Raw genomic sequence first — 23,264 nt, 5'->3', positions numbered from 1 at the left:
AATATGCCTGCTGTGGGCTAGCATGATCTCACAGGCTTTGACAGTATGCCAGTGTCACCAACCAGTGCCATGCTGATTTCCTGGAATGGAAATTTGGCCTCCTTGAAATGAATTGTTGTTTCTCACCTTCCTTGGGTTGCAACAACCCTGCCAGTATCTGCCTGTATACACTGAGGAGTGAACTCTGGAAGCCCATGTCCCTCTGGTTTCTCTTGTTGTTGTTTGTCTTTTCAGGTGATCACACTGGAAGGGTGGGTGGAGATCATGTACTACGTGATGGATGCCCATTCCTTCTACAATTTTATCTACTTTATCTTGCTGATAATCGTAAGTATAAGACTTCCGGACTGTCAGCATTGCAAGCTAAGAGCCTACAAAAAACAAGTGTTAGGTCAACAGATACTGGGGAAGCGAACTACTTTACCTGGATTTCTTCTAGGAATCTCAGGAACATGGCTAGTTGATTTTCACCAAGAGTTGGTGGTAGGATCACATAGTTGTCAGCCAGGTTATTCTCTTTCACTTGAAAAATATGCTCAGGATTGATTCCTAGAGATATACATACCCAGTATAGGATAAAATTCCCATCTGCAGATCTTCTCTCAAAGTAAATTCCCCAAACCAGTAGACCCAAAAGCACAGAAAACCATTTCTGATCTGCTTTCCTACTTGGTCTTTTTATACATTTTAAGCTTTTAAGTCACTCTTGAGTCATGTTTTATGGCTTTTGGCAGCACCTAGATTTCTCAGATTCAGATTTTTGTCAGATTCAGGGTCTGTCATGCTGAATTACTTCTTTACCATGAACAAAAAGAAGCTGCTGCTCCGAAAGTGTCAGCAGTCCAACATAAACTGGCTGTGTGACATCACTTGTAGCTGGTGGGGATGGAAAGGGAGAAGTGTGTCAGTGATGAGAACCTAATAAGCGGTTTATAAGCCCCGTGGATTTATACAAGTGAAGTTTGAAGGGTGCTTTGCTGTAAGGACGTTTGTTGTCAGTGCCTGGAGAGAGAGGTGAGAAATGTTGTGCCATTGCCTCTTCCATTCCTCAACCTACCTAGACATAAAAGCATTTTCTTGGAGGGAATATCCTGTTTCTAACAAGGAAGAATTTTGTTTCTATGAAGATCATCACACTTTTCCCACATGGGGATCAAAGTCAAGAGTAGAAGGCAAAGACATAGGATGGATTATGGGAAGTATAAAATCTGTACGTGGTAGGTGCAATTTAGTTCTAGGTCACTTAGCCAGTAAGGACATCACTGTATATTTCCAAGGCCTACAGGCATTTGGATGGGCTGCTGAATGGACCTGGCTAACACTCTGCTCTTCACCTACCACTTGTCCTGTGTGGCCAAGCCCTCCTAGAAACAAGATCTCTAGAAGCTGTCACCCAGTAACATTAACAGACTCACCTGGCACAGGATCTAGTTTAAATTCAAATTGACGTGCAGTGACTTGAGAGCAAACAGACATTAATCCCATTTCTGGGATAAGTTCTGCAGCTTGTACTGCTGAGTGGCACAAAAAACAAATCTGCTGGTCCATTCAGGTCAGAGAACTCATGAAAAACCTGAATCTCCATTGTACCCTTAATTTCTCCCTGCCTTCTGGCCTTCTGCCATCACAAGGGAAAGACAAGGAGAGAAAAACAGAAAGATGACCTTCTCCCTGTGGGCTGAAGCATGAGCCAGGACAGCAGAGGTGAAATACACCTTAAGGAAGGGTGCTTTTACTTTGAGGCTGGAGAGTCCCAAGGAGAGACAGAGTATAATTGCACAGGATGGGGGGAGAGTTCCAGCCAGCTCTGTTCTCAAAAGCAAACCGAACATCCACTGCTCTTTGTGAGTTCAGAAAACAATTATTTCCCATAAGGTTTGTTCAGATCTCCCCCCACGCAATAGGTATTTAGTACGTACTTGCATTTTCACTTTGAGCAGCATGGCCAGGATACACAGATTTGTACAATGTGAATTCGGCACAGACTTTACTCCTTGTCTCAGACACAGTCTCTCCCAGAGCCAGGAAGGACTGTGCAGTGTTTAACCATCGGGGTGGGCATGCCTGTCTCCTGCAGGCCAGTTCCAAAAACTGCCCCTCACTCCCTCCTCCAAACTATATAAAATCTGTCAGCATATTTTTGGTTTCTAAGCAGGAGTATCCTTCTAGTGCTGGCTCACCTCATGTGGATTCCCAGTGATTCAAACTTTGTCTCTGAATTTGCAGGCACTGAAAACCCTCAATTAAACACTCCACCTGACATTTTACTGTAGACTGTCATTGACATTTCTAGACACTCCCTCCTCATTTGCAGACGCCATGTAGGTTTATTTCCATGAAACACAGGAGCGCATGAACTTCAACTTACTCTGGGGACTGCTCAGAACAAAGGAGCCATATGCTACATGGGATATTTCCTTTGCCTTTGGTGGAGTTACACCAAGAAAGTATTTAGTTACCTTCTGTTATCTTCTTTGCACGTCTAATGCATCTTTTGCAGCATGTAGCAACACCACAGTGTGAACTTGCTATCACTTGGTTTCATTTTCCCTCTGAGTATTCTCACAGAAATGACAATCCCTCTTCAAGTCTCACGAAGCACAGTCCTTCCAGCCTTTATCCTTCCCTCCTTCTTCATGGTTGAAAGGCCTGGGTTTCTAAGCAGGATTGCTCTGACAGTCATACTTCAAGCCCTGACTCTGCTTTTCGACATACATCCTAGCGTTGGCTCAGGCTTACTCTTCTGAGGCCATATCTCTGCAACCTCTTCATTAGAGCTATGTTTTCACCCATGACTTCTTCCCTCACAGAGTTATCTTCAAACACTTACATAAGGGCATTACCTGCTACTGCTTATCTGGCAGAAGGAAGGCTCCACCACCTGGATATGTTCTCAGCACAGTTAGGACTCCTGCATAGATGTGCTCCCCTGAGGGGAAGAGTGCTGGCTGACTCTGGCACTCAGAGTGGCCTTGCAGAAGGACTGCTTTCACCTCTTGGGTCAGTGTTTCATCTGGGTCTTCCTGCTTGAGGTCCAGCTGTCTCTTTGTCACCTCTCCAGCTACTTGGCCCGTGGTGTGGCTCCTGGACTAGACAAAGCTCTTCTGAACTCTTAGGCTGGCATCTATGTTGCAGCACTCAGTGGCCTCCTTGAAGTGCTCTGTGCTTACACATGTAGGCTTCAGAAGACAAGCTGGATATCCAAGTATAAGCAATAAAAATAATGGGCAAATAAGTAAGCATCTCCATCACCAGTCAGGTTTTATTAGATATTGCAGAGACAGGGATTGAACGTTGGGCTGAACAAGGCCAGGATCAGCTTAATCAAAGTACAGCTCAGCCTCAGGGCTGAACGGGACTCCTGTGTTGGGGCTCTGAATCAACGGTCTCCTGCCTTTGTCAGATGCTTTGTCTGACTCTGTCAGACATTTTCCGTCTCCCCACTCAGCTAGCTGAGATGGATCTCTCACAAGCCATATGAGACCTTTCCTGTCCTACTGCTAGCTGGGAGGCAGTGTCAAGATCGGCAAAGCCTTAGAGTTTATGGACTTGCCTGTCATCTTAAGGATTAAACAAGCTAATTTGTTTTGCATTTGATGTTCCTAGCTAAGAGGTTTAAGGATTGGGGATTAGTTGCCATATCCAGTCCTCTCTCTCCTCCCCTTTTTGGTCATCTGGTGGGAGATCGCAGCAAACGGTGCCTGTGAGGACAGGGCTTGGCGATGTGAAAACTGAACCCCGCTCCAGATCAGCCCCAGGCTTACAGCGTGACCATGCTGAGGGCATCTTGTTGCCCTCAGCTCCTCTGCTTGTAGCCTAGAGAGAAGGTGTTGCAAGTCTAATCGCTTGTTGTTTGTGGAGTTGTTGGAAGCTGCACGGGGCAGTGTCGCAATTAGCATTGCAGAAATGTGCGCACAGCCGGTGTACAGCTCCCAACCCTGCCTCGCTCAGGGCGAGCCGAGGGAGGTAACTGGATGGGCAAGGCTATGTCAGCACCATGTGGTGCTGAGGGGGAGGAAGGCAGGAGAGTGCATCGGAGAAGAATTTGGATTCCTGTTCATACTCTCATCAGTGGAAACATGCAAGACATCACGGACTAGGGAAAATCTTGGGGGAAGGTGAAGGAATCCGAACAAGGCATTGTTTTAATTTTCAAGGCCACATACAGAAACTGAAGGGAAAATAGGCTGAAATATGGGCGGAAGCAGAGGGAAGAGAAGGATTCAGTGATGAAGGGAAACAGAATTAGAACAGCTTTGAAGGGTGCTGAGAGGAGGAGGAAAAAAAAAGCCCTTTATTTTGAGATGGTTTATTGTTCTTATGCTGAATCTGGTTGGGAAGGGCTTCATGTTTCAAAGGCTTATTCAGATGCTAGCAGGGACATCTCCCCTTTGAAATACTGAGAGCCACTGTATTGAGCCTCTGGATGGAACTGCTGGACACCTGTATGCAAGAGAAAGGGACAAGAAAGGGGGCAAGCTGGTGGGGGAGTGGCAGGGACTGTGCACTGGGGGGAAGGCTGCTTGGATAGAAAAAACAAGCTGGGGTACTTGCTGAAAAAAACTCCACCTTTTGCATGCACAAGAGTTAGGATCAAGTTATCGCCACATTTGCCTGCCCTATCCCCTTTGCTGGAAGGGTTATATGGGCGAGGACACATGCATGAAGGTAAGGGCAGGACTGGATCCAGCTCGGTCAGAGCTGTTTGCTTGGAAAGCAGAGATGGGGAGGTGAGACTGGGTCCTGTGTGGGTTCGTACAGGGGGAACATGCTGCGAGGGTGTCTCTTAGCAGGGATGCTCCCTCATCCAGGGGAAGCAGAAATCTTGAGCTGGTGCTTCCTCTCCTCCTGGGGGCTTCCCTGCAGAGTCCGTTTTAGAGTAGCGCAGACCTGTGTTCCTTGTTCAGAGATCAGACTCTGTGTTTCATCAGTGCTGTATCGCCACTTACAGCTCTACAGGTAGTAGGCACCAATCAAGGCATCATAGCTTTTGAGAATGATTTTGAATATGGTTACCAGCTCTTTTATGTATGAAATTCTCATCATATTGAAGCCCAGGTTTCATCCTAAGGGTAATGAATAGATCTCCTAGTGGAGATTCATCTGTAATTTCATAATATGTAACACTGAAAGTGAGATTTTTGCCTCCAGGTCTCTCAGCACCAAGAAATATTTGCTCCATTTTACAGATAGGAAAACTGAGGCAAAGGAACATGCAAAGGTGTAAAATAAGACTGATTGATTGATAGACTTTTTGGCTTCAGTATGGAGACTAGGAAGAACTTGGGCATTTTGTTTTGTTTCTAAGAAATTGGGGGAGTGGGTTGTGGTTGTTTTTGTATTCAAAATGGAAAGCCTATCTAGGCTGGAGAACAAGTAAAATAAGAGCTGATATAATATGTCTAGTATCAGAAGAACTGAAAGTGAGCAAGGAAGCACTGTTTTGTCATACTATTTAGTGTCCTTCTCAAAGTCATTAGTTTTTGTAAGCTCCTCTTTGACTTCAAGACCTCATTTATTTCAACAAAGTGCCATCTCCCTGTATGGTGAATTCAGATGTAAATGGTAGAAATGAAGAAAATGTCCTCCAAGAGTTGAAGACCATAAATGACAGTGCATGATTTTTCCAGTAGTAAAAGAGTAAACAGAGGAGAAAGCAACCAAACTACCAAACTAGTCCTCTGTCTCCCACCTTCTGTTTAACACAAAGGAGAGGGAAAGAAAAAGTCCAGTTTTCATCAAACCCTTTGCAGGTAACTTCTAAGTGACTTGCTAAAGGTCCCAAAGCCTGCCAAAAGAGCCAAAAGTCAGGCTTGTGTTTCCTGAATTTCAATTCAGAGCTCTAAATTCTGCACGGAAATGGCATTGAGTGAGTTCTCAAAAACAAGCTCAGCTAGCCCTGGCTTTCTCTGAAATCCCATCTTCATACACAGACAGGTTCCCATTCCTCTGTCTGCTTCCAGTCACTTTCTTCTTCTCTCTCTTCTTACATTCCCCCTCCCACATATTCTTCCTCGTGCTGACATTGACCGTCCCTTCTCCTTTGCTACTAGGTGGGCTCCTTCTTCATGATTAACCTGTGCCTGGTGGTCATTGCCACGCAGTTCTCGGAGACCAAGCAGCGGGAGCACCAGCTGATGCAGGAGCAGAGGGCCCGGTACCTCTCCTCCAGCACTGTTGCCAGCTACATGGAGCCGGGAGACTGCTATGAGGAGATCTTCCAATACGTCTGCCACATTGTGCGCAAAGCCAAACGCCGCACCCTTGGGCTGTACAACAGCATACAGAGCCGGCGCCAGGGCCACATGGAGCCAAGCGATGCCAAGCTAGGCATGAACAGGAAAAGCCAGAGGCACTACAGTAAGGATTGTGTGGGTAAAGCTGGAAATGCCAATAGGGGAAATGTGAGCATCTTCATGTCCCAGCTTGCTAAAGGAGACCTGTGCCTACAAAGCACAGAATTAGAATTAACATTGGCCATTGAGCATGGGGCCATTACCAGCGCACTGGACCAGCAAGGTGGGGATGACCAACAAGGATGGGAATGAAACAGGGGTCACCAGCAGGGAACATGGGAAACCCAGGTCTGAAACCCAGAGACCATAATGGGATGACATTAAAGGCACTGGCTGAGGCTTGAAAGGGCTCCAGGTCTGGCATAACAGGATGATGAGAGCAATTAGAGAGGTATTAGGGTGGTATGATGAAGTGGGACTAAGGATTGGACTCTATGGCACAGCGGGTCCCCCAGAGCTCTTCTCCCAAACTGAGTTGCTGTGGGACCTCAAAAGAGAGGCAGAGAGAATAGAATTGCAATAGGGTGTCTCCTGAACCAAGGGAGCAGTACTGAATAAGTCAGTTTGATATGCAAGGGCAATGGAGACAATTTCTCTTGATGGGAGCACATGCTGTTGTGTAAAATTAGACACAAGATACTATTTAAATTGGATGTCTGTCCTGAAAAGTGACTGTAAAAATGCTTTTATAGAGTTAGTATTAACTGCCTGCCAATGCCTTTCTTAAGTTATGCTCCCATTAACAAGCAAAAAGGCAGATTTTCCTTCAACTGGTCTTGCATACTCAGTCTTTCATTTTCTTTACTTGCTGGGAGAAAAGTTTCTGCAGGCTTCATGCACTATGTTAATGAATTAATTGCTTCATTCCCCCAGTGTCTATTTGATCTTTGAGGTCCAAGGAGGATTGAGGAACACAAACTTAGTTTTTTTCTCATTGAATTCAGGAGATCTGTTCTGATTCAGAGTGCACGGACTATCAGGAGGAAGTGTTCTTGCACTGCCTTTTCTGTCTTCTTGAGATGTTTTGCTAATGTAGCTTCCCTAATTTGGAGAGTTCAGCTCAGCATGTAGATTCTCAGACCCCACTCACAGCAGTTCAGGCCAAAAGCAACCCTTGTGATCATTTTTCCCTCCGTTCCCACTCAACACAAGCTACTGAGTCTCAAGCGGTGATTTCTGCATCAGACAAAACAGTTCTTCCTTTGATGGACATGAACCCCCATTGAGCCTAATCACTGGCAGCTGAACAGTACCGTGCCTTTTGGTGACACAACCAGTGTAAAGCCCCCAACGACAATGGCTTTTATTGCTGCCCTTGAGATGATGTGTCAGGGTCTAATCATCCTTACAGCTAGAAAGCCCAGTTACTCTGCCTAAATACTCAAAAGCCAAACAGATGCCCAGTTTCAATGTCTTTTTCAAAGCCTTCTCCTTTAAGCATGATCATTTCTCTCCCTAGGGCTTTGCCAGCAGCACAACTCTCTTGACTGCCCTCCTCAGGGCTTGGTCCAGCCCATTGCTATGACAGCAACCTCTGATCCCACCAACTGCCCCCAATGCCATAGAAGGGAGCATGAAGCATCCCGAAGGCTCTCTGTCCTGGATAGCGCCGACTCAGACCAGGAGGATGGAGGAGCCAGTGAAGATGAGGGAGAAGGCAGCAGAGAGGACCAGGGTGCCTCCATGCCAGAGAAGGAAGAGGAGGAGGTGGAAGAAGGCAGACGGCTGAAGCTCTGCAGTGACATGTGGCGAGAAGTGAGGGTCAAGCTTCGAGGGATTGTGGACAGCAAGTATTTCAACCGTGGGATCATGATCGCAATCCTAGTGAACACTATCAGCATGGGCATTGAGCACCATGAGCAGGTAAGGAACCTCAGGGCACAGGGTGGCAGTGGTGACTGGTGAGTCCTGCTCGGGATTATGGCCTCGCTAAGCAGCTGATGCAACTTGGTGGAGGCAGAGATTGAGCAATTTGGACCCCAGGCCAAATTGCTCATTGTACAGATGGTCCCAGCATGGCTTTGGAAAAAGCCTGCACTTAATCACTTTTACTGTCTCCATGTATTTTCCTCTCACCTCCTTTCAATACCTCTCTTTTCCTCCTCCCTGCTCACTTTTATCCTTCTTTTTTCTTTTTTACCCTGTCTTCTCTTTCCACCTGCTTCTCTATCCTTCACCCTCATCTCTTCCATCTTCATCCCTCTCTCTCTCTCTCTCTCTCTCTCTCTCTCATTTCTCTCTTCATTAGCTTACTGAATCCTTAGTCTATTTGGTTAATTTAATGTGCCCTCTGGGGATGTCATAGGCACTTCACCAGCATCTCAATTCAAATCCATCAGCTTGCTAGTCTTTCCGGACTAATTAAGAGATGCCTGAGAACAGTCTATCTATACAAGAAGGCTAGAAAAGGCACCACCTCCCATCTCCATTCATTTTGGGGGCTCAGGTGGCTTGAGTTTTTCCTTTGCCCTGACAGCAAGAAGTGATAGATAGGTCAGACATAGACAGCAGGTGTGGGCACAGGTTTGACTTTCACAGCAATAGTTTGCAGGCAGCTCTGAGTCAGCAGTGCACTTTATCCTAATGACAGACTTGCGAGATGCAGAAGGATTGTGTGCCCTCATTTTATAGCTGGGAAACAGAGGCTCTGTCTACTTTGTGATGTGCAGAGCCAGCTTCAGAGGGTGTTAAGCGCACCCATGACCTTGCATCTGCATTGCTAGCTGGTAGCTCTGCTGCACTTTGCGTTAAAGGAGTCCGTGCTGCACATCCATGTGTCAGATCTATGCCACCACTCTGAATGTGACTGTGATTCCCTCCATGTGTCTGCCCAGATCACAAAAGTAAGAGATTGCTCCGCTACTGAGATGCTGACTGCACTGAAGCTTTGGACCCAAGGTGAAGTCAAGCTACAAACACAGTCTCAGGCAGTGAGTCTGGTTCAATCAAGGCACTCAGATTTTGTTCTGTGCTGTATCAGGATGGAGATACCTTGAGACCCAGAGTATCTTAAATTCCCTGTTTGAGGCAACACAGTGTCTGAGCCGGTATTTGAAGCCGCAGATATCTGGATCCCACCCACCTACCAACATTAGGCCATTTTTCAAAACCCAGCTAGTTTCTGATAAAAGGATGGGAAACCTTAATTTGATCCCAGAATGCAAAACTGCACTCGATGCTTCAGGACCAGAAAAAATACTGGCAGGAGCTCAGAAGAGAGGAAAATGAAGAAGAGGCTGGAGGCGTTGACTCATGAAAATAAATAAAAAAGAGTGATGTATTTATCACGTAGCAGAGAGATGACTAAGGGTTGAAGCCCAGGACAATAAGAAAACTGCCCACTGATGTTTTAAAGATATGAGCACCAAGTAGGGAGAGCCATTGTTCATTTTGGTTTGTTGGAGACAGCGTGAATTAAGAGTTTAGCAGAAGAATATTTGAGCTGGAGGTAGAGAATTCACTCTCATGTTCTGGCTATTGTGTGTGCAGATTTAAGACCTTCTAGGCCACCTCTGTTGTGTTTGTACAGCCCTCAGCAGAGTAGGATCTACCTGCAGCCTTGGGGTTTCTAGTAGCAGGTTATTAATGACATGTCCTTAAAGTTATGCTGTCATTTTTTATCCATAAGTAGCTAGGAAAAGCTTATGACCCTGCATGCTGTTTCTACTAGAAAGAGGTATCAGCCAAATTGATCCTAACTGAAAAATGTGGTGCAGCCTGTTTATTTAAAATGTGTATGCTGAATCCCGTTTCCCTGGCACAAGAAGATTAAAAATAATAATATTCAGACCATTCCATGAGTTCCAGGTCCTTTTCCATCAGCATTTAACTCAAAAGCACACAGGCATTTGCACTTCCCTTTGCTCTCAGTTTACCTCAAGCCATGCTATCAGTACCTCACAGACTGGTGCTTCATCGCCTCTTTTTCTCTCCTTCCTCTCTTTTTCCTTTTGTTTTTCCTCCCAGAAACACAAATTTTCACAGAATGTTATCCAGCAAAACCCCTCTGCCCACAGGGATCTGTGATTTGCAGGGTGATGCCATCCCATGACTGAAGTAGCTTCTGTTGCTTCAGCTACTTCATCATATGAATGTCTCCTGGCCCAAAGCTAATGTGTATAGAGACCTCTCGAGCTTCTATTTTCTGGTGCATGAGAGATCTCAACCCCAGCCACTCTCTGGGGACATATCTGCCTGGGCAAGAGGATGTCACAGGTTTGAGCAGTCCTGGGAGCAGTTCATGGCATGTCCATCAGCTCCTTGCTGCTCCACTCATTCACGGACTATACACAGGTGAGCTGACCTACTGACCAAAGGTTTAAAGGGCAAGAGAGACTGCAGGAGCCAGGCACAAAGTTCAGGCTCAGAAATACAGGAACCTGGGGGACAGAGCCCATGTGCGAGTCTCACCTTCGTTTCCTGAGCCTTGACCAAGAGAAAGAAAAACATTAATTAAAATTATCTGTTTGTTACAGTTCAGGGGTTTAATATTCAGTGTTATTCTGCCAGGAGACTTAACCTCAGCAACTCAAACCACTTTACTTGGATCCAAATCACCTTGGAATTTGGCTTTGTTTAGCTTATCCATCCAGTCTTTTGTTCTGTCCTGTTTGTGTGGCCAAGGCAGCTTCCCATCTCCTTATGCATTTCTTGTGAGGGACATCAACTCATTTTGGGACAAACTGCATTGCTATGAGTCATTTTTAATCCTTAAGCTTATCACAAATTATCACTTGTAAATAGATATGTTTATTCAAATCCACCAGTGTGCATTATACCATGTAATATCCTCAGTATTAGGCCTTCAGATATTGCTGGGACATTGCACAAACCAAAATCCATCATTTCAAGCCTCGTCCTGCTTGAAATAGTTTTTGCAGTTCCTCAAATCTGCTTCTACTTGGAAGTGCCTATTTTTAAAATCCAGTGTAGAAAATCAAGCTATTAGATGCTTGTGACTGTCCAGAAGGATCCTTTTAAGAAGCTTACTTTTTTTAATATTCACAGAGGATCTGGTGCTGCTTGCTTTTCTCCCTTATTCAGCGTGAGGATGAAAGGCTGGTCCCAGCTGAATGTCCCAGGCTGCCTTTCTCATGTATTTCTTGAATGACCTCTTGGACTCAAGCTTCTTTGCCATTAGTAGCCAATGAGACAATTGCTGAGTAACTTGGTTTATCTTCTCCAATGTATTCCTTTGTACATCAAATCAATACTTTATGAGGTCTCTCTTGTGTGGATCAGGAGATGATCCCTTGTTTCCTAACTGGCCCAGCCCTGTGGATCAGTACCTTCATATCCTTTAGCCTGTGTGATTTCCCTTTATACCAGCATTTATTGCATCCACAAGTTCATATTTTACAGTTATTGCTTCTCTTTTTACTATTTGCTGCCTGTCAGAAGCATTCAGCAAAAGTCCAAGCCAGCTCATCATACTGACATTTAGTAAATGATGGAACAGTCTCCCTGGGGTGGTAGATGAAACCACTTTAGTGGTTTAGTCCTGTAAAATTAGGGTATAACACAGCATCACAAAATTCTGCATTGATTGTGGGGTGGTGATTAGAGTAAGTAAAATCTAGTTGGTGTGTTCCATGGCTGATTTCTATAACACTTCTGATTATTGTCAAGTGACTTTGAAATGGTGAGTAAAAATGGACAGGCTGGAGAGACCTCTCTATGGAATGTTTCTCTCTTGTGTTCTCAGAGGCAGTGATGTGCAGGTACAGTTTGGTAGAGCTGCTCTGCATGGATCATATGAATCACTCTTCAGTTTCTGGACGGTTGCAAATTTACTCCTGGTTAGGAGAAACTTCTGCAGGGGTTTCATGGTGGTCTGCATATTCTTAACCTTTCCTATAGCATAGGAGTTTCTGGCTGCTGTCAGGTAATGGACTAATTACATTTTCAATCTAATCTGACATAAGAACTCCAATGTTAGTAAGAAACTGAAAAGGGGGAAAAAAGCTGAGCTGCTGCCCTCTATTGTCCTGGTTCTGGTTTCTGATCACTGGGTAGGAGCTCTGAAGTAGATCTGAATCATACATTTCACCCTTAGTGTGTGATATACATTGTTAGGGATGAAGGACTTCATACCATGAAGATGTGAATTAGGTAGTTTCGTGGATTTGGAAAGAGATGCATATGCAGAACCAGTCTGGTTAAAACACTGGCTCTGGGCCTGCTTTGCCCCTGGGATCTCTCTCCCCTTCTAGCCACCTTCCTCACCCCAATACTCGGCTCCCACAGTTTTGCTCAAGTTTCTCTCCTAGTGTGATGGGTATACCAGTCTATCCTGGCTTGGCAATATGAACAGGCTTCTTGTGGGGAGATTTCTGGTGTTCCCTCATTTTGCTTGGACTAATATAGCCTTGAGTTCAGGCCTTTCCTTGTGGACACTTCAATTTACACTTTCTAGGTAAACTTGGGTGGCGTAGGAGGAGGAAGCCTTGCTAACGGCTTTGATGATAAATGCCTGAGTGCTGTCTGTGGGAGCCTGCGGAGGTCTCACAACTGTGAGCTGACACGTCCATTGTGTTGGGGATCCTGCGTGTTGGTAGGAGGAAAAGGAGAGAACCACTTTTTCCCTATTTCCTTGCCCCCTTCATCAGGTTCACACTTCCCTGGCCAGAGAAAGTCCCCTGCACCAGCCATGTCCCAGCCACCAGCCTTGTCCACTGTCACTCATGGCCATGCTGCCCCAGGTGCGAGGGCATCCCCACACGGGACACAGCCACTGGTGGCCCCCACCCAGCCGATGGCTCTTTTTGCTCTGCTGAATTACCTGTATCCCCAGGAAAGGCTGCCATGCAGGGTCTGCCGGTGAGCGTGCTGCCTTGGGCCTCGCCAGCTGGCCCTGCTCTTTTTCTCCTCTTTTTCCTGAGTTCATTCCTTTAGTGTTGCTCTTCCTTCCACAGCCTTTACATCTTTCCTACTCCATTTAAGAAAAATCTCCCTTTCTCTACTTCTTGTCGGTGCCAGTGAGTTTATTTTACTGTTTTTTTTTCAGCTTTGCTTTTTGATTCCTCTTTCGCTGCCTTTCTCTCTGCCCGTCTGTCCTTCCTTTCCCTGCCCAGTCCTTCCTTCTAGGAAGGATGCTTTGCTGGGGGTGATTGATGGCCCATTAGAAAAAGATTAACAGGTGGAGGCTTGACTAGAGAAACAGATGTCAGGGAGGGAAGGAGAGAGGGGGGAACGGGTGACCTTTTCCACAAGCGAGATGCAAGCATGGCTTTTCAAACATCAATTGCTCCTTACGACAGCACAAGAGAGAACGTGTGGACGGCAGAGAGAAGGATAATCCACCATCATAGCCTGTCGCTTTTTTACATTCCTCATTCTCACTGACATAATCATTTGATTCAGGATGAAATTGGCATCTCTGTTTAGCATATGGACCTCATGTTCCTGGTCAGTGTCATTGCTGCCTGGCTCTCCATGAAGTGATCTTCATCTCTACCTTCCTCTGTGCACTTGCTCATTCTTCCTCTCTCTTTGCTCTTATCTCCCCTCCTCTCCCCTTCATTTTCAGGGTGGTTTTGTTATCAAAATGTAATTATGGATGGAAATTGAGGCATCTCTCCTTTTTTCGATTTAAAAAAATTGAATTATTTCAATAAAAATCTGCAACAAGGAGTGCAAGAAATTAGCAAAGGCCATGGGAAGCCACAGATGTGAGGACCAGTTTCCAGTCCATTTGCACACCTGGGAGGATCTGGGTCTCTCGAGGTCCCAGAGCAGGGGTTAAAGCAGCCCCAAGCTTCAGGGGGAGGTTCAGACCCAGAACTGCATTTGTCCCTCACTTCCCCTTCCACCAGCTGAGTAACAGGCATCACCAACACAAAGGCCGCCCTTCAGGAAAAGGGCAATTTTACAGTCCTCAGGGAGAGACTATGCCCCTTCCTAGTGGGCAGTAATACTGAGTTCATGGTAAAAATATTGGCTCTGACCTGCAGGGACTCACTTTTTTGTTTCCGCCGTGCCAGGAGTGTCTGTCCTTTTTTGCCCTGAACAACAGGCTTTTGTAGTTTTCTTGTTCCCATCCATTTTATGACATGCTTAAAAGAGTGGCCTGATGGCCAGGCACAGCTCAGACCAATGTGAAGGAAGAGGGAAGTCTTTGGTCACCTTTTCAGCAGGGCATCCAAACAGTGAGAGTATTACTGCCTGCTACCACAGAGCCCAGCCAGACTTAAATCGAAGGCATGGAGCTGGGGATTGGTGGTGCATTAGGTTAAACATCACATATGGAACCTTGTCTGAGGTGTGACATACCTGCCCCAAGGTAAACATAGACCTCTGGGCCAGAGGAGCCCTGAAGAAGTGCCTTGGAGCTGCCATGCCCGCTGGCATGCTTTCCTTTGGAGCAGGTCCTCACCACCTGCTGCTTAGGAGGGTGACGGTCATCAGCGTGCTGCAGCCAGGTGAAGTGCCCTGGCAGTCTCAACCCAGGCCATGGGTTGTCTAGCCTGGCCCCAAGATGCAACCCGTTATACTGAGAGGAAGTTTTTATCTCACTTTGGGTGAGAGGTGCTTTGTGCAGATGAGTCCATCCCACATTCAGTGCAGGGAATGCCTCCATTTCACAGGGGATGTCAAGAAGCTGGCATCCCTCATCAATGACATCAGCGCAGCCTCTTTCTCCCTCTGAAGCAATGTTTCAACATTCCTGAGGAAATGGTCCAGACCCTTTCCTGACCTTGTCAGAGAAGTTTCCAAGGCTGCACACGCTGAAGTAAAAGTCGTTAAGTCAGAAAACAAAAGGAGGAGTAATTTAATTTGCTCAAACTTGTTCCACTGATGGAGTCATTAAAACCCTTTGTCTCTTATGCACAAACACATCAGTCTCTGCTGGAGGAGGCTGTACCACAGAGGCTGAAAGATGTGTCAGAGATTCAACAGAAAAAAAATACCTGAGGCAGGGTCAGATTGCTGATCCTCCCCCCCTCCCCCCAAAAAACCCCAGTCATCTTGTGTCATCCCTGGAGGTTTTCACCTTGTGCATCTGCTGCCTTCTCATGCTCCCTTGCTGTCCATTTTTCTCTTTTCCTCACTCTGTCCTGTCCTTCCTTGTCCCTTACAGGTAGGTGTTAGCAATGTGCTCCTCCTTGCTGTTGTCTTATTCATCCAGTGTGATATTCGCTTGGATAATTATTGAGGCCACTCTGAGGACAGAGGCATGACAAAAGACTGCTGGAGCAAGACGAGAAAACTAGTGCATACCACAGATTTGATGGGGAGCAGGCGAGAGAAAATGTGGAAGGAAAAAAGTAGAGAGGAAAGAGGCAGAGAAGTTCAGTGAGGTTCAGAGGAAGATGGGGAACTGTTTTCCTATCATTCAAATGTTTTCAGAATTTCAGCAAAAAATTGTGCCAGCTGTCTGGAAGAAATTGTTGAATAAAGAGGCTGACCACAGATCAGTCCCTTTTGCCCTGCTTCAAAAAATACTCAAGTTCTTTGCAGGGTGAAGCAGCCTTTAGCTGGAGGGCCAGGGTATGGAGGAGGATGTGGGAGACACTTGGTCAGCCTTGGCTGTGTGAATTGCTGTGGGGCTCCTGACCACCTCTGATAAAAGAATTTATTAGGGACATAACCTATGATGAAGGTAGTAAATGTGCAAAGGAATTGGAGGGCAAAAGTCACTCTGTCCAGCTCCACTCTAATCTCTTCTATGCTCCTTCGCAGATCTCTACAAAGCCTGTCCCCTGGGAATGGTGGCACTTCATTTCCTATAATTTCAGGGCTCTTTCAGATCTGACTCTCTGAATTTGCCTTCTCTCCAGCCAGAGGAACTGACCAACATCTTGGAGATCAGCAACGTTGTCTTTACAAGCATGTTTGCCCTGGAGATGATCCTGAAACTTGCTGCTTTTGGTCTCTTTGATTACCTCCGCAACCCCTACAACATCTTTGACAGTATCATCGTCATCATCAGGTGACAAGGGCCTTGGGGATCAACTGAAATACACACAGAAAAGAGTGTCACAGAGCTTGCATGTTTTCATGTGCCATTTCAAAAAGGATTTAGCAGCTATACTAGGAGGAGCTGAGCTGATGCACAAGGCCAAGGATTGGGAGACCAAGATGTCCTTTCCCAAAACTTAGCAACCCTAGGCAAGCCACATAACATTTCTGCCCCTCAGTTGTCTCTTCTACATAATAGAGGCAATCACGGTTGCCTTGCAAGTCCACAACAAATATTAGCTGTGAAATATTTTGCAAATGCACAAATGAAGCACAAATGCACCTGATGCTACAGAGGTTTAATGTGTGATAGAACTTGTCTTTCTGGAACTTAATGCTGCATTTCCTCATTCCTGTAACATGCAGTGCCATGTTCATGTTCTGAAGGGAGAAATGCACCTTTCTACACATTAGTATAAACCTGTAGTATATACTTCTAATTATATCTTGTTCAATCAGATTTTCTCTCTAGCCCCTATATACATGCTGCTAATGCAGAGGTGATAACTTGGATTAACATTGTTATTTCGCTGTCTTTTTGTTTGTTCACTTCTATCCTATTTTGTCCCTCACACTCCCTGTACCTCTCTGGGCCACAGCATCTGGGAGATCATCGGCCAGTCAGACGGGGGCCTCTCTGTGCTGAGGACTTTCCGTCTCCTGCGGGTGCTGAAGCTGGTGCGTTTCATGCCTGCACTGCGTCGCCAGCTTGTGGTGCTGATGAAGACTATGGACAACGTAGCCACCTTCTGCATGCTCCTCATGCTCTTCATCTTTATCTTCAGGTGAGGAGGCAGTTGCCTTACAATATTTTGGAGAGGCACTGCGTGGCTCATGTGGATGGCAACTTCAGAGTGTGAGTGCGTGATTTGTCTTGCCCATTGTTCTAGGCTCAGACAGCACTGACAGACATTTATTTGCTCATAAAAACTGAGGTTACTGCTTCCCGAAATTGGGTTCAACAGTTGAAAATTTGGCCTGGACAGGGTGGAGAAATACTGCCACCAAATGTGCACATTGAACATAATGTCCCATTGGAGGATAGGTGAAATTGCTTGGTAGTCAACACTGGCTGCAGGGACGGTTCAGTCTGGAGGCTGGCTCTTACAAAAGCACAGCAGGAAGCACCCAAGAAAGTTTGTCAGTGCATCCTGTGGATGCAATGGTAGGGAGCCGAAGGAAAAGGGGAGCAAGCAAGAACAATGAAGAGAGTAGGTCTGAAGGACAGGTTGGAGGGAATACGTGAGCTCTGACAAAGTGCAGATGGGAAACAAGGTTTTGTGGTGAGCTATAGGGGTGCAATACACAGCTCCTTCTTCACATATAGGTCCCAGTGGTCTGGCTGTGTTTTTCTACCCCTTGCTCCTGTGGTGCTACATTGGATTGTCAGGAAGAAAAGAGAATCACTCTGATGAGCTCGTTGTGGTCCAGAGATATTTGTATTTGAAACCATCTCCTCTTCATGTCCCAACAGCATCCTGGGAATGCACATCTTTGGTTGCAAGTTCAGCCTCAGGACAGACACAGGAGATACAGTTCCTGACCGGAAGAATTTTGACTCCCTGCTGTGGGCCATCGTCACCGTCTTCCAGGTGAGCCCACTTTGCTCTCTATGAGTGGACCAGGGCAAAGTGAAGATGATCAGGAGGTGCTTTTTCTTATTGTGGAGCATTGCACTTGCTCCTGACAGCACAAAAGTTTGCACAAAGGTTCATACAAAGGGCTCTGGCACGTGATGTTTGGAGGAAGAAAAACTGCGTGTTGTAACCAAGCGACTGGTGTATCTCTCTGACAGGGGTGCTCCTTCCTTCCTAGGAGGCACTTTGCAAAGGTCACTTCTGGAGTGGCATTTCCTGTGTTTAAGACCATCACCCCAGCACGTGGCTGCCCTCATGCTCACTCTTATTTCTTCTTGATCAGCTAACATTATCAGGGCAGTACTGTAGCTGGACAATGACAGTGGGCAGTGGATGTGTGGTTATGGGAAGTTAAGAGGCCTGATGCGGTCCTGATGTGTATCCTTTCACTGTCTTTTTCTGGGAACCCCCTTCATGTTCTTCTTTCACATTCATGTGGCCTCTGCTCCTGATTGCAGATCCTAACCCAGGAGGACTGGAACGTTGTGCTCTATAATGGCATGGCCTCCACCTCGCCATGGGCATCCCTCTACTTTGTGGCTCTCATGACATTTGGCAATTACGTGCTCTTCAATCTGCTAGTGGCCATTCTGGTGGAGGGGTTCCAGGCTGAGGTGAGTTGCCACAGAGCCTCATCAGGAGGGGAGGAATAGAGGTGCTAAAAAGGGGATCTGTGAGACACTTTGAGGATACTGGGGTGGAGGACTCACAAAGTACTCACACCTCTGTCATTTCCTTTGTTGACTTCAGGGTGGGATTCTTTAGGAGAAAAAAAAAAAAAGGTGACACTTAATCCTTCCAAGGAAAGAGAAAACCCCTGTGGAAGGCAGTTCACGATTTCCATCCTGTGTAACAGACCCTACCCTACTAGAGTGAGTCCTTTGCTGCTCCAAAAGCAAGAATGCGGTACCTCAGCCATCCCAGGTCACACAAGACTCTCTCCAGTGACCACACTGGATTCCTGGCTGCCAAGGAGGATTTTATAGTTGTCCCAGCAATGAAAGGCAAGAACAATGGTCTTTTCTGTTTATGACTTCCCAAATTCTGTATTTATGTGTTCCAGGGTGATGCCAACAGGTCATACTCAGATGAAGATCAGAGTTCATCAAACATGGAGGAGTTAGATCAGTTTCAAGAGGTCCAGGAAGGCTCAGGTACAGTAGCTGAACCAAGCTCATTTGCTCACCTCCCATTGCTGTTTAATGAGAAATCTGAAAGCAGATTCTGCAGAAAATTCACTCCCATTCCAAGGACTGACTGGTTTTCATTTTGAAATTTATGCCAGTTTGCGGTGTTATCTGTGGGGAAAAGGCAGAGCTGTGTTGGTATCCTGAGGAATGTGATATCTAAGAGGAGCAGTTCTTGAATGCCCTGGAGGATGGCAAATAGGAGTGAGAAGTGAGACTGTCTCTGCTTACCTTCAGGGGCACCATTTCAGGAACAGTGTGTCCGTATCTGGGACCCACATTTGGATAGGCGATACCAACACATGAAAAAGGACTCAGACAAATCTGGAAGTCTTGCCTCATAGCGAGAGGCTAATGAAGCTTAGAGAAACCAGAGAAGTGACTTGATCACACGCTCTGTAAACACCGACCATAAGGAGATTTCTGATGGTAGATGGCTCTTTAATTGAGCAGAAAAAAACATAATGAGATTGTAAAGGTTGGAAGCCGAAGCTAGACAAATTCAGACTGAAAAAAAGGCACGTATTTTAAAGCAAAGATAATTAACTGTTGGAACGGTCTGCCTACAAACTGCCGAGTAAGGTCTCCACCCCTCGAAGTCTTTCCTTGAAGACTGAAAGTCTTTCTACAAGAGGTATTATACCTCAGACAGGACTTGGTGTCAGGGAGCAGCAAGAGTAGCTTGCTCCGCAATGGATGGCAAGCCAGGAGCTGAGGGGGAAGGAGCACCAGCCAGCAGGGCAGGAACCACACCAACAAAGGTATAGTACTTACACAAGGTAAGCAGAGCATGTTCACTGACGCTAGCCAGGGTCAGCCAGTAGTTCAATGATTGCCAGGCAAGTCCTCAATGATGAGGCAGGTCTGAGGTCAAGCCAAGTGGTCCAGTCAGCAAGGCAAGACCAAGATAGCAAGGTGCAAGGACAGGCACAAGCATGCTCACAGCATAACCCAAACAAGGACCACAGACCCAGGTCTGAGCTTAAATGCAACTCCCACAGCAAGGAGCAGTGGCTCCACTCGGCTTGTCAGAGCTCTTTCCCGCAACTTAGCTGTTTTCACAGCAGTCTGATCCTGGGTTACATAGCTGCACCTTATCAGAGCTTAGCTTGAATGTAGGCAGTCAGTCCCTTCGGAGGGCAGATGGGAAGAGGTTACAGAGATTGTTGGTGCACTCATACCTGTGACGCTGTGTGCAGGTCAGGATATGTGACCTTCATTATGCAACAGGTCAAACTAAAATGGTTGTTCCAGTCCTCTCAGGCATTATAATCCAGGACCTCATCCTCTCCATCCATCTTGACAAATGCTGATGGTTGTCCACAGGTCCTAACATACCCCTCAAAGGTGTCCTGGACCTTCAAGGTCAATATGAAGAGGCCCAGTGTAGTAGGCTAGACCGGGATGAAGAGTATGATTGCAGGAATTTAAAGGTGACACCAGTATGTGAATGGCTGCGGGTCTCCTCATATCTTAGTCTCCTCCTCGGTGTCTCAACCTAACTGCTTTAAATGGCCAATCCGACAGTCAGTGGTATTTGTTCAGACCTGAAGATGTAGGTGTCTGTTCTTGGCATGCAGAAGCACACTCTCCTCCCCTTGCTGACAAGGTTCAGCTTCTTGCTCTACCTGCCAGCCTGAGTCTGCTGACCAACACTCTGCTTGTCTGTCTGGCCCCAAGGAGAGCTGCCATCAGTTCTGGGGACTAAGGAGAATACTTCAAATCTTCCCAGCTTGCACTGCTTTTGCCACAACACCCTAAATCAGAAGGAAACAATGTTGATTGATGCTAAACAACTAATATTCTGTTAGCTGCTTCTAACATGCTGAGCAGCTTAGTCATCGAAACGGTCACTGGATAGTGAGGAACCCACCTTCTTCTTTTCTTTTTCTTCTTCTTTCTGCATCTTTCCACCCAGATCCCAAGCTCTGTGCAATTCCTGTGACACCTAATGGACACTTGGACCCATCCTTGCCCTCTTCCAACCCACCAGTGGCTGCTGGGGGCGTCACCAACTCTTCGCACAACTCCCTGCAGCCTGACCAGATCCATGTTGCTGTTGGCTCTCGGAAGAGCAGTGTGATGTCCCTGGGGAGAATGACCTATGATCAGCGGTCCTTGGTGAGTGAGTGAATAGAAACGCGTGTCATAGCCTTCTTTTGAAGTCCAAGCACTCTTGTTATTTTTCTGCAATTATCTGGGGACTGCTGTGGAGGATTCCACTGCTGCCGTAGGCTTTTAACACAAGCACATTGCCTGTCTTCAGGAAGCACAGTCAGTTCACATTATTTATCTAAATTTCCAGATTATTGACATCTATTTCCAGGTTATTGATCTATACTCCATTGAGTGATTCAGTTCTTTTGTATTCTTCTGGTGGGAGAGGAGGAACACCAAGGAGACAGTCTCCTTCTTAGAGTGAAGTACGTTTTGTCCTCTTGCCCTTTCCTTGTTTTTCTGGAGCACAGGCTGCAAAATTATGCCCTAAGTGAGTTACGAGTATAGGAATATCTGGGTGATGACAGAACTACCAAGTCGCATAACAGATGGGTTTTCTGGAAGGTTTTGTAACAATGAAGAGAGAAATCTTGACTTGGAGCTCCCCACAGCAGGTCCTGCTGCCCCTTAGCACTTCCCCAAGCACTGCTGTCTGTCCAGCCAATGCACCTGTCAACCTTGCAACATCAGCTTTTGGGCTTTCTACCCACTGACACACACAGCTCTGAGGGGGTGCATCGCTGCCGAAAGGGTTCATGCCCCTGTTATTTCAGCCACATACTATGTGAGAAGCTGCTGATGTGGTTGGACTAGACTGTAACCAACAGGCCTGTTTCTCTCATTTCTTCCTTTTATTAAGACTGTACTCAAAGATGGTGTGTCATATTATCCATCACCCTGTACCTTGTGTTATCCTTTACCCCAGGGCAGCGTAAAAATCTGCCAATCCATTTTTTTGGAGAGCTTTATTCTTGCTCTGTGCTGGTGTAAGCAACAACATCAGGCACCTGGCCTTTGGCTTTATTATTTACCTTCCCCATAAGTGCTTTGCACGCAGATGGTGCTATAAAGTAATCACAGCCAACACCATTGCTAACTCATTATGAATTTATTGTCAGATTTACAGAGATTGCTGCTAAATTCCCACCATGCAACTTCCTCTGTGGCTAAAAAATGGCAACCTCCTGGCTTAGGGGCCCAGGGAGAAGTCTGTGGTCTGAAATAGGATTGCATACTCCGTCCTCATGCCTGGAGCCTCTGAGTCCCTGTCCCACTCTCTTACAGTCCAGCTCCCGCAGTTCCCACTATGGTGCCTGGGGCCGCAGCGGGGCCTGGGGGAGCCGCCGCTCCAGCTGGAACAGCCTGGCCCGGGGACACAGCCTGAAGCACAAACTTGCCTCTGCCGAGCACGAATCCCTCCTGTCTGGGGAGAGGCACAGGACAGCAGATGGGGAGCCAGATGGGACAGGAAGGGTGTTTCACCACCGCCGGACGCTCTCCCTGGACAACAAAGGCTCCTGTGACCTGCTGGAGTTGCCCTCAGTCCCATCTGGCCACAGAGTGACCCGAAAGCTGGAAGCAGCATCTGGGGCCAGTGAGCACCAAGACTGCAATGGCAAAATGCCTAGTATTGCCAAGGAGATCTTCCCAAAGCTGAACAACTGCAAGGAACGGGGAGAGGATGATGAAGAAATAGATTATGTGAGTATTTGGTGCAGGGAACCTGGATTATACCGCAGCTCTGTGGGAAGCCCCAAATCCATCCTCAAGTTTCAGTCTCCCTGCGACATGGGTGGGACAGCTTGCAAAGGTGCTTTAAGTACAGCTGGTGGACAACATTGAACACAGGTGGAACCTCTAAGCCCAGATGAGCCCAAGCCACATTGTCAGGCTGCCTGCAAGGCAGTCATATACAGGTGGATGATGGGAGGAAGGCAGATGTGAGGCATGTGCATGGTCATTTGGGGGCTGTTACTTCAGAGCAGAGCAACCTATGATTTCTACAGGTTAGGAAAGATGGACTTGTGAGAGCAGCAAGAACTTTGCACGGGAAACATCAGCAGATTAGAGACAAGGAAAGTGAGTTTTGTGGTGCCAGCCTGGGAAACCGCAACGCCCAATCTATGAGCAGATCAAAGAGTGGAAAAAATGAATGGAGGGTCAGTAGAAATTTTAACAGACATATG

At 46.5% G+C, this 23,264-nt stretch overlaps 1 protein-coding gene across 1 annotated transcript in view; it reads left to right on the top strand.

Annotated features, from left to right (window-relative positions):
* Positions 1–23,264, top strand: part of CACNA1I (calcium channel, voltage-dependent, T type, alpha 1I subunit) — a gene marked incomplete at its 3' end in the record, with an annotated part of 154,634 nt that overhangs the window by 104,639 nt on the left and 26,731 nt on the right. The window contains exons 7-16 of the mRNA XM_010284255.1: positions 235–327; positions 6,054–6,360; positions 7,756–8,159; positions 16,076–16,227; positions 16,856–17,041; positions 17,731–17,848; positions 18,352–18,507; positions 18,957–19,047; positions 20,999–21,201; positions 22,363–22,779. Coding sequence (XP_010282557.1) covers positions 235–327; positions 6,054–6,360; positions 7,756–8,159; positions 16,076–16,227; positions 16,856–17,041; positions 17,731–17,848; positions 18,352–18,507; positions 18,957–19,047; positions 20,999–21,201; positions 22,363–22,779 — 2,127 coding nt within the window. The remainder of the gene's footprint in view (positions 1–234; positions 328–6,053; positions 6,361–7,755; positions 8,160–16,075; positions 16,228–16,855; positions 17,042–17,730; positions 17,849–18,351; positions 18,508–18,956; positions 19,048–20,998; positions 21,202–22,362; positions 22,780–23,264) is intronic.

Source organism: Phaethon lepturus, unplaced genomic scaffold (assembly GCF_000687285.1).
Source record: "Phaethon lepturus isolate BGI_N335 unplaced genomic scaffold, ASM68728v1 scaffold7750, whole genome shotgun sequence".
Classification (NCBI taxonomy): Eukaryota; Metazoa; Chordata; class Aves; order Phaethontiformes; family Phaethontidae; genus Phaethon; species Phaethon lepturus.
The sequence above is the reverse complement of the archived record's forward strand: the minus strand, read 5'-3'. Positions and strand labels throughout refer to the sequence as shown.